Here is an 11,069-nt window from a genome sequence, read left to right as displayed (position 1 = left end):
TCCATTGATGTATGGTTTGTTAGGATATGGCCATATTTGGTCAATATACAACTAATTGGAAATCTGGAATCTGAGGGTGCTAATGATAAATAAATTTTTACGATAGGAAATTTACTAATGTATTCATGCAACATGATCTTTATTTAATATCCTAATGATTTTTGGCATAAAACATTTTGACCCATAAATTGTATTGCTACAAATATACCCGTGCAACTTACGACTGGTTTTGTAGTCCAAGATCACACAAAATACAGAGATTTAAAACCATACATTATGCATAAGGTCTTTTGGAATGTCCTTTGGAATGCATTTATTCAAAAAGCATTTTGTATTCTCATTACAAAACACTGGGTAAACTTGACATAAAGAAACAATTCAATTACAGAACAAAGTTTCTTAAATAATGAAACTAACTGCGCTGAAATAAACAATCAATAACTTGCAAATATTCAGCATAAATATTTGGATAATGTGTTATTCATCTGTAGCTGCTTATGAGTCATTCACAGCATCTACTGTCATCGAGGTGGATGCTGGTGTAATGTTTATTTTTGTAAAATATCTTGATTGTTGTATTGTAGGTAACGCTGGCTTTTACGACTGGATCCCATGTTTTGGTATCCACGCTGCCCTCTGCCATCAAACAAAAAGTCATCTTTCCTTAAAATGTATTAATTGCTTTGCTTCTGAATGACGAACCAACTTTGTTTGCTTAAGTTTAAGAAACTTTTTACAATCCAGTTTCCTTTTTATTTGGAATGATGTCATAAGTAAAAGATGTGGCGAATATTGGTTCAGGTTGTCCAAAGCCCCGTTCAGACCACCAGTGACTAGCAGTAGCAGAGTGACATGATCTTATTAATTTCAACGAGAGCTTGGCGACTTTCTGCCACAAAAAAGTTAAAGTGACCACCAGCGACAGGAAGTGGGCACGAAAAAGTTTTTGCAAATCATGAACGATTTTCAGGAACGACTACCATTTCTTGTCAGTTATTGCAGTGGGGACAGCCTGATCTCACGAGAATTCGTACGTAGTGGCATGGTGGCTAATTAAGTATGAATTCGTACGAAGTGAATCAAACAAAAACACAATTATCATAAAAACAACAAGAATGAAACTCGACCCTTAACACCTAAGGGTTACAAAAATGTACGAATTTATAAAATTAGCCACCTCGTAAAATACGTACGAACTGCAATGAGATAGCGTTGCTGGACAATATTTGTTTTAGAAACAGAATTAGTAACGTCTCCTAAAGACCTCATTAAAAGATGCGGACGACACGCAGCAAGAAAGTCGCTGCCGCTCTGAACGAGGCTTAAGTCGTAGGAAAACATAAATGTACATAAAAACATAATGTAAATAAAACCACCATGTAAGACGTTTCTACAATCAGTGTAGAAATGATAATACATTGTATTTGAGGGATTAGGTCACTGTAGCAAAATGTTCAAGCATGAAATGTGTTGAAAGAAATGGCAAGCTTGATAAACAATGCCGTCTATAGTTTGACTGTAGCCATGAAATTATGTTGCGTAAAAACTACAAAATAAATTGAATCAAACAAGTACCTCTGCACATTTTAGTAATGGAACATCATTACAAAAGAAAAGACAATAAAACACAAACAAACATACAAACAAATAAATAGATCCAGACAGATAGGAATTTAAGGTGTCAGTCAAACCTAACGTTTCTATAATCCAATATTCGATCGACCTATTGCACAGTGCAATTTAAACCCATCCAGGGATTCTTCACAATGTAAATGAACTGGCCTTTAAAGATAAACAACAATAACCTCCTAGAAACGGTAACAGTCCAATTTATGAGATCCATTTTAAGTCCACATGGTGCTGCTTCATGAATAAACAGATATGACAATAAAGCTAAAGGCTTTAGACAGCAATGTCTTTTATGTTATAAAGATGTTTGAGATTTCCTTCAAGACATATCCCCGTGCATCTGTGGACATACATTATAAACCTGCTGGTGAAGGAATTCAATCTTTGCAACTTCACCTTAAAATGTACACATAGCTGCCGATGGCAGAACGCTATGGATGGCAAATCTACGATTAAAGGAGTAACTTGCAGGCTTTAAAGGGATTTCCTCTGTGAGACAGGACAACTTGATTGTGTGCAAAAGATCTGCATTAGCATACAGTCTCTGTTGAGTTTCTTTATGACAATGGTGCAGGACACAAGAACACTGGGAACGTTGGATGTTTAAGAAGTAAAGTTCAGGGAGGAAATAGTCCAGTCTGTATTTGAGGTACGACAAGGGTTACAGTGTCACTGCAACAAGTTTGAGGAACAAGTTCACGATGAAGATGAGGATTCATTATCCAATCAGAATTGTCCTCTTAAAATGTAACAAGACAACCAGCTTGTTCTCCGCTGGTGGAAAAGTAACAAATTGTGTTACATAACATTCATCTGTAACATGAAAAATTCATTTGGAGGTCACAAAAATCCATTCTGCCCTCTGCTGGACTAATGAGATCAAATCCAGTTGATGAAATGAAAGTTCACTGTCCGAGCAGCTGCTTTTCTATCCCAATCCTTTATCCACCATTTTGTTTTGTTCATTTCAGTCACGTTTTTGCGTGTTAATGTACATTTTTTTAGGAGTGCTGCATGTGTGCGTGCAACTGTGTGTAAAAGAAGTGGGATTTCTGGAATGTTCTTAGTATTCAGCAGCAGACAAATCCTCATTAGTAATTGTGCAAGTGAAAGTTTTAAGCATGACCGTGTACACATCTGGAATCTGTTATGAGTGAATATCGTTCGATATTAGTAGCTCATTCATCACAGACAATGGCTAACATACATGTGTGCCTATCAGCAAAAAGCTTCATCATCTTGGAAGTGGGTCTTCTGGAGAATTTTTACGTGACGTTCGTAGATCTTCAGGGCGGGACCAAGCCTGATTGACAGGCCTGTTAGCACATCGCTCCTCTGCATTAGGAGAAGAGATTTCCCATCAATTTCCTGTCAGAAACAAATAATCCGTTAACACTAGAAAGACAAATTCCCTGGCTATTATCAATTCACTGGAATATTATCTCTACATAAGTTTTGGATTGCTGGGCCCGTACCGAACCTGCATGCGCTATGAACATAGTGGTTAACAACGTCCCGAGGTGCATGAAGATAATAAAATGGAGCAGTATTCTTCTTTTCCAAAGTCCAGTACAATAAAAAGCTGTTCAAGCGTTATGTAGTCGAGTTTTGTACCTGTGTCCTGAAGGCAAGCGCCTGCTCGGGGAATCCAGCCGCAGTGAAGTAGCTGGCTACATCTGCCACCGTCCAATCAATGGGATTCACACCACCTGTCTCCAACTTCACAAAGCCTCCTCTGACACAGCACAAAACAAAGAAATGAAGACAACCAGGTCTGTTTTCCAAAAAAGAAAACTCAAGCAAAAATCCATGTTGATAAAGCAGCAGCCAACATTTATCTTTCACTTCTCCTTCAGAACAATACGTTTGCTTGTTTCTCATTTCTTTCACTCCACTTCACGTCTAGTGATTCTACTGGAAGGCTTTTTGGTGTTTTACAGACTTCCAAACAAAATCAAATTTCTTTCTCTTCCGTTATATTGTACTCACATTCCTTCATTTATCCCTCGTTCTTCAGCTGCTCCTGGGGAGGCAGAAGGAGTCAGCAGACATGATGACGCTCCCACTTCCAGCTTACAGCCCGAGGAACACACAACTAGATAAAACACAAACATACCGATGTTATAACAATACACAACTACAAACAAGTGCGAAAGCATATAAACCATGATCACACAAAGAATAACAAAACAGACAATAAAAGGCACGTACAAAGGCATAAGAAAAATGCAATAAAAAACAGAATAATGCAAATTTAGCTCATCACAACCATAATAAAACTAACACACACATGGTAAATATATTAAAACAAATTATTCATAAGCCCTCACTTAAACCAACGTAATACACAATCACATAGGGACATGAGCAAAAAAGCAAACACTTACAGTTTCGTATAGCTATTGATGATGGAGCCTTAACAGTCTCTGGCATTACAATTGCATGATCCTAAAAAAAATACAAAGAGATAAACTTATAGAAAACAAGTGTTAAAGGGATAATTCACTGAAAATGTGTCATCATTTACTCACCCTTAAGTTGTTCCAAATTTTCAAATCCTAGCTGAATACAAAAGAAAATATTTTCCTCTGGGGCACCATAGACTTCCATAGGAAGAAAAATAATACTATGGATGTGAATGGTGCCCCAGATTTCAGAATGAATATATTTTGAAAAATGTTAATAACGTAACAGATCTGGTGCAACATTCACTTCCATAGTATTATTTTTTTCTTCCTATGGAAGTCAATGGTGCCCCAGATCTGCTTGGTACAAACATTCATCCAAATAGCCCATCTTCCTTTGTATTTACCAGAATAGAAAAATGCATACAAGTTTGGAACAACATAGGGGTTTGATGATGAAAATTGAGAATTTTAATTATTTGGTGAACCATCCTTTAAGGAGACATGACAAAATTAGCAAAATCTTCTAAGCCAAATAAGTTTCCAAAAAAGCTGCGCTGTTGGTTGACATTGGGCTGCTCATAAAAACAAAGCAATATTTAGCAAATGCTAAGCGCCACAGTGATTCATTTCTTCAGGAAGTTAACCTATGATTGGCTTAGACAGTTTTCTCTGAGATTGGAGAAAATCAGAAACAACACACACTTCCCCTTTTGAGGTTTTGAGTCAATTGTGTGTACTGCTTGAAGTTACCTCTGTGTTAGGATGTAGTTGATCAGGTGTAGCTGAACTGCTCTCAATATCAGCATCCTCAGGCTCAGCAGACACTGTCTGCTCTGAAATAGACAGGTTTTATTGGTATCATTAAATGTACATTTAGCAAACAGTTTTATCCAAAGCGACACAAGGATTAGGAAACAATAAAGCGATTGGTAATATACAAGGATACAAATAAAATTAGTGCTTTTTCCAAGTTTCTAGTTTTCGTATTTTCCAAATAATACCTGTAGAGATTTTTTTTAAGAAGAGATAGAAGAGCATTCAACGTCCATTTGTCATTACTTTATTGTCATATTTTTGTGATACAGACATCTGTCCCCATCTACTGCACATTTCTTTTGGTCTGCACTAAAAACCTACAAATCCCACATCACATACATGTATATTTTTTGATCTGAACTTCAGGGCCAGGATAATGTTTAACTTTAAGTGATTGAAATTATTGTTGCATATCTTGAAGGATAGTATTTAACAACTGCGCTAATCTGTAATACATTTTTTACTTAAATCTACCACATTAAGTAACAAAAATCAAAAGTGCCGGACAAAAAAATGTAATTACTTTTGCTGTAACGCCACCTGGCTCAAGTCATATTCAAAGCACTTTGCCGGCCAAAGTCTGTTTTCATAATCCACCATCCATATGTGGTTTTAAATGGAGTTAAAACTGGATTTTGTGATATGCATGGCAAAAAAGGAAAAGTTGGATTAATTTAAAAAATACTTCAATTGGTAACTCAGAAAAGGTAAACTTTTAAAACTTAAATATTTAAGTGTTACCAAGTAGATCCAACTTGCAACTTTTTAAAGTGCAGATTGAATAATCAGAAGATAGGTGTGAAGGACACACATTTATTCCTGCATTATTCCTTTGATATTTATGTTGTCTAAAATGATTGCTCCAGTGGTAGAGCATTGTGTTAGCAGCGCAAAAGTCTTGGGTTCGAAACCAGGGAACAAATCTGAATTTAAAAACCCAGGCCATGAGCAAAAATGTTTTATGCATACAATGTTATGGGGCCATTAAGAGTGATAGATGGTCCAGACTTGAATTTGAGCAATCTTATCAAAATCTAAGATTATAAACCTTTACGACACCTTTATAAGGTTTCATTTGTAATGCTTTATGATTATTATGAGAAAAAAATATATTGTGTCTGTGGCTAAGGTTTTTGTTATTGTGCACTGCAGTAACCACTGCAGTTTGTGACCTGTTATTTACCACAAATATGCTAATGTACCTGGCGGCATGCAAGCAACAACACTTTATTTATATTGCTATTGTCTCTAGTGTTTGAATAAAACAAAGTCTGTCTGCAAGATTTTTGGACATTGCAGTTATTTTTTTTTTTTTTGACAAGTCTGTTGAAAACCATCTAACTATGTAAAGAATCAATTTATATAGTAAACTGAAGCTGAAGCTATGGCAAAACAAACAGTTGCAGCGAGTACCTTCACTTCCACCCACGTCTACTTCCTGTTGGGAGCATTGGTTTGATGACTCTAGCAGTGAAGATGGTTGGGATTTCCCCTCAGACGTCACGGTTGATATGCTGCCATTATCAGTCTCGACCTCCATGTCAGTTGAGATTGGGTCAGAGCAAGCTTTGACACCTGTCAGACCCCCATCAGTGATGGCTTTGGGAACATCCTCTGCTGTTCCTACTAAATCTGCCTCTTTTCCATCCTCTTCACATTCTGTCTCCATTTGTTCTTCCTCCTTTACCTCTTCCTGCAAAGCAGGAATGCAGACACACTTGGAAAAACATTTCAAAATGCTCTTCACAGACTTTTAACCAACACTAGACATTATAAAGCATTACTGGAGTGCTTTATTTTTAAAGTAACTCTCGGTTGTGACAGACATTGGAGAACATCACATTAAGGCTGCTGAAAATGTGCGGGAAAGTAGTGATTATTGACGCCTCCGCAATGGGAAAGGGCCAAACACTGTAGCGTCGTTAAGGTGCGCGCATCTCAAACCAGCGTCCATGGTTTGCAGGATTGACACACGAATTGTCGACGACATATCTAAAACTGCTATTTTTTTCATGCCAACAATTTCCACTAGTTAGATAACAACGATGTGGCATAATTCAGAGGTAGCCTAACTGCAAGTGAGCGGGACAGCGCACGATAAATCTGATATACGCTGCGCACCTAACAAAGCCAAACACGATGACAACATGTTAAACTGTCTGGATGAACTGCGCGGAACGAAACTAAGAGGCTTTGACGCGTCACGCATCGAATTTCCGCCATAGCGACTGTTTTCACCTCGCATGACCGAAGTATCGCACGAAAACTGCGCGCTCTGTGCGCTGAGAAGACAGACGCGAGCCTCGAGTACCCCCTCCCTTTTGCATTTTCCGTGCGCGTCTAACTTAACAGACACCGCCTAGTGAAAAATATCCAGCACAACTTTAACGCCAAAATGACCGCAAATTCCACTAATACTGACTTCATGTTGACTACGCTGATATCTGTGGTTCGGTCACGCACCGGCCGCGTCTGCATGTCGACGAGCGCGCTTGTGTGCGTTGAGTGTCTAGAGCAGATGAACAAGAGAAGCGAGGATGTCTAGCTCGCACGCACGCACGCGAACAGGGGCAGGCGGGCGCTGCCGAGCGCGAGTCCGCACCTTTTGTGCTGAGACGCTGAAGTGAAATATGGCACGCAGACAGTTGCGCGTCAAACGCAACCCGCAATTGAGTTGTCGCTCCCCCATCGTTTGCACACAATATGTTCTCGAAACAAGCACAAAAACGCAGACACACACAAGGGAAACAGTTTGGATGTGTTGGCGCACACTTGTGCGCGAGAAAAGAGCGGAAATCAGATGGTGTGGGGCTGATTTCGTCCTGCGCTCTTTTCTTTCGCTTTTTCTCAATGAGTGTTTATTAATTCACACGAAGGCGAGGTGTAGCTAACACCGCGCACGACGTGTCGGAAATATTAAGTTACCTTTTTCGCGAGGTGTCTGTCCTGCAGTGCGCTTTTCAGGAGTCGCGCGGACGGCTTGGCCGCCCCCATCCCCCTCGCGAGAAGAGTGATGTGGCCGAGGCGCGTTCTGCGGAGGCGACCCCTCTCGATCTCGCGCTCCAGCACCACTCGGACGCGGTTGCGGGTCAGCTTTTCCCCGGGCACCCCGCTTTGCGTGCTGAGGTAGCCGAGTATTTCTTTAAGTCCCAGTGGCGCGTGGCCCCGTGTTGCGACGGAGCCCCGGTGTCTCTCGGACATACTTCGGACCGCGGCAACCAGTCTGTCGCCTAGATCGATACTCTTCTCCTCCGGAGACTCCGAGCAGCTCGCCCCGGACCCCTTTGCCCCCACCTTGAGTTTGGGTTTTGGGGGCGAGGGGAGCTTGTTTCTCGGAGGCGTACTGATGACGGCCGAACTGGCGCTCGAGCAAGTTTTCTGTTCCTTTTCATTACTGCTCCCCTCCTCGTGGGCAACACCGAGCGCGTTTTCTCCTTCGGCCCGTCTGCTCGCACTTGAAGCATCGCTCGAAACGTTCGCTCCGTGATCGCTGCGAAGAGCGGAGCCGTTAACCCCCGCCTGAGTGATTAATCTGTTGTCTTTCGATGCACTTGCCTTGACGCTCCCGACGGAGCAGCCCGTTGCGCCACAACTAACAAAACTGTTTCCGCTAGGTACTGGCGAAACATTTTCTCCCTTTTCACGAGCGGAGAGGGAGGTTTGGGGCACGGGGTCAGAACACGGGCTCTCGGGCTCTCTGTCTTCGCACTCCTCCTGGTCCGTGAGACTGTGCGCACTGTCGCCGTTATTATTGAAATTGGCGTGTTTGGTTTGTTCAGCCACAGACTCGCCGCTGTTTTGCTCGATCCGTTTTCTGCATTTTCTTTGCACTTTAGCGGCGTTGCGATACGAAATCGAGCCTTTGTAGCTAACTTTGAGCACAGTTTGTTCCTGGATCAGTTTTTCCAGTTCAGCCCTGGTTTGGTCCGGGTCTGACCCGTGTCTCCTTCGGACCATTCGGCAAATCCTCTCCAGGTCCGGTCGAGCTTTTCTCGAGCGCAGGGAGTCGATGGTTTCCAAGATCCATTCTCGGTATTTTGGCTCCGACATGTTGCGGTACCGGTTCGGTCAGCTTTGGCCGAGCGCCTCTCTCGTCTCCGAAGTGACGCTGTGAAGGGCTGCGATCCGCTCCAAGCCCGGCTGTGAATGAAGCGGAAGCCTCGCTCTACGCCTGCGTTTACCCACTATGTGCGCTTAAGGTGGACTGTTCGCAACGAGAAGCCTCCGCTACGGCTCTGCGCTGATGCGCGCGGGATATTTAAGGTGGTATTGTGGAGTTACGCATTGTGCGCACCTTTTCGACGGGCCTTTGTTCACGCGCACGCTGCAATCCTTCACACAAAATGCGGCTTATCTTTTATATACCTCGTCTGTATTATTGTCAGCAACGTTTAAAACAACTCTGTGTTTACTAGCTAAGTGACAGACGACTCAGCAGCATATCCAAGTGAATATTTTGAGTTCAATTTTGTGTTTGAAACTCCTCACGTCGCTGTTAGCTCTTCACTGGTGTTTGGGGTGAAAAAATGTACATAATAAAATGTAATGGCGTCTCAAATATTACATAGGCTTTATAAGCTATAACACTTAGGAAAGTGAACCATGGTTTTATTACCAAAAATACCTTTTACTAGAAATGTGTTCATTTTTTACACATTGTTTTGTATTTGACACATTATGTGTTATTTTGTGTTGATTTTGAAATAGATAAATAATAATAAGAAATAAATAAACAATGTGAAATAAATAAAAGGGACAACACATGTTTTGTTAAAACAAGACAAAATGTGTTGTTTCAATAATAACACAGAGATGTGTCTAGTTAGGGACAACGCAATAAATGTGTTGTCCAGTAACCACAGTTTAAGTATTTTTTATCCATACCGAGGAAAAACAATAGAGCAAATCGTCTTATACTATTATGAGTGAAACATGCTTTTATAAATCAATGTGTAATCAATAGGCAAAAAAACTAGTTTACTGCATGTTTACTATAATTAATTAATGGTTAATAATGATAAGAACATGGGTGGGAAAAACAAAACAAACCAAAACCGGATTTTTTTTTACGGAATTACCTAAATTAAACGACAAAATTAAAGTAATTATAGTTTGTACTCAGCAAAGCATGTCAACTGTAAATGTTTGACAAATAGCACTTCAATCCTGAAAAATATAGGAACGTACATTTTTTTTTACTTAAAATTTATTTAATATTTAAAGCTCCTTATAAGAAGTTGTTGAGTGGTAAAATCAGCGCAAACTGGATAATGAAAACATATAATCTTAATTGTAAAAAATGCTGTAGTTATGCAGCTGTTAGCCAGTAACTTACTGTAGATTTCAATTTGTGTTATTTTCTGGCAACAAGTTTGTTCAAAGTTAAATTAAAATAAAATATTAACAAGCCTTTGCAATTACAGAATAAAACCGTAATCAGTCCCCCAGAAAAACGTGATTATGCGATCGCATGATTTAACGCATAATCAGCCAAAGTCTGCATACTTATGTGGGGGCTGCATTTTTTAAATACGCCACACTTTCGCATGCAGCACAAATTGCAGATTTCCATGCACAAAATATGTGCGGCTTGCATGATTTTATAATCCCCACATTTTCACATATCACATATATCTTAACAGAAAATTGAAAAATGTTGCATTTACTCCATGTCCCCTGTTGCCATGGGAACGTTATGAAGTGATGTGAAAAGTTGCAAACAGTTTTTGCAAGTTCTTGCAATTTCATTGCATAAATATGCTGCATATTCCATTGCATTTTTTAATGAAACGTGCCGCAAGACCAAGGATTTTTGCCTGCAACAATCACAAAAAAAAAAACACTCTGGAAGGACTGTATAATATAAAGCCTCATGCAAAGCATTCTGGGAACCAGAAATCAACCCTTTTCATTTTTTTCAGATTTTGGTTCCCAGAATGCTTTGCATGAGGCTGTTATTTTAGTTTTATTTCGTTAAGATTAAGACTTGTTAATGTTTAATGTGTATTTAACTTTAAATAAACTGTTGCCAGTAAATACCTTTAAATCTACAGTAAGTTACTGGCAAACAGCTGCCAGTAATACTGTAATTTCTACAGATTTTTTACAGTGTTGTATTATGAATACAAATTATCTTTACAATATCTGTTTTTGCAGAAAGCCAGGGAATGGTTAAATATCCTGGCACTGTGGCGGATCTGTAATTGTACAGGCAGC

General features: G+C 39.9%; 1 protein-coding gene across 1 annotated transcript; it reads right to left on the bottom strand.

Annotated features, from left to right (window-relative positions):
- Nucleotides 1-281: 281 nt before the first annotated feature.
- samd1b (sterile alpha motif domain containing 1b) lies at nucleotides 282-9,278 on the bottom strand. Its single transcript, XM_055204134.2, has 7 exons — nucleotides 7,779-9,278; nucleotides 6,267-6,546; nucleotides 4,788-4,870; nucleotides 4,017-4,077; nucleotides 3,619-3,724; nucleotides 3,244-3,364; nucleotides 282-2,997 (listed from the first exon to the last, which is right to left on the bottom strand). Exons 1-7 carry the CDS (start codon nucleotides 8,901-8,903, stop codon nucleotides 2,848-2,850), a joined length of 1,926 nt encoding a protein of 641 aa, XP_055060109.2. The 5' UTR covers nucleotides 8,904-9,278; the 3' UTR covers nucleotides 282-2,847.
- Nucleotides 9,279-11,069: the final 1,791 nt, after the last annotated feature.

The sequence above is a fragment of the Misgurnus anguillicaudatus genome, chromosome 3, assembly GCF_027580225.2.
Source record: "Misgurnus anguillicaudatus chromosome 3, ASM2758022v2, whole genome shotgun sequence".
In the NCBI taxonomy this organism is placed as follows: domain Eukaryota; kingdom Metazoa; phylum Chordata; class Actinopteri; order Cypriniformes; family Cobitidae; genus Misgurnus; species Misgurnus anguillicaudatus.
The sequence above is the reverse complement of the archived record's forward strand: the minus strand, read 5'-3'. Positions and strand labels throughout refer to the sequence as shown.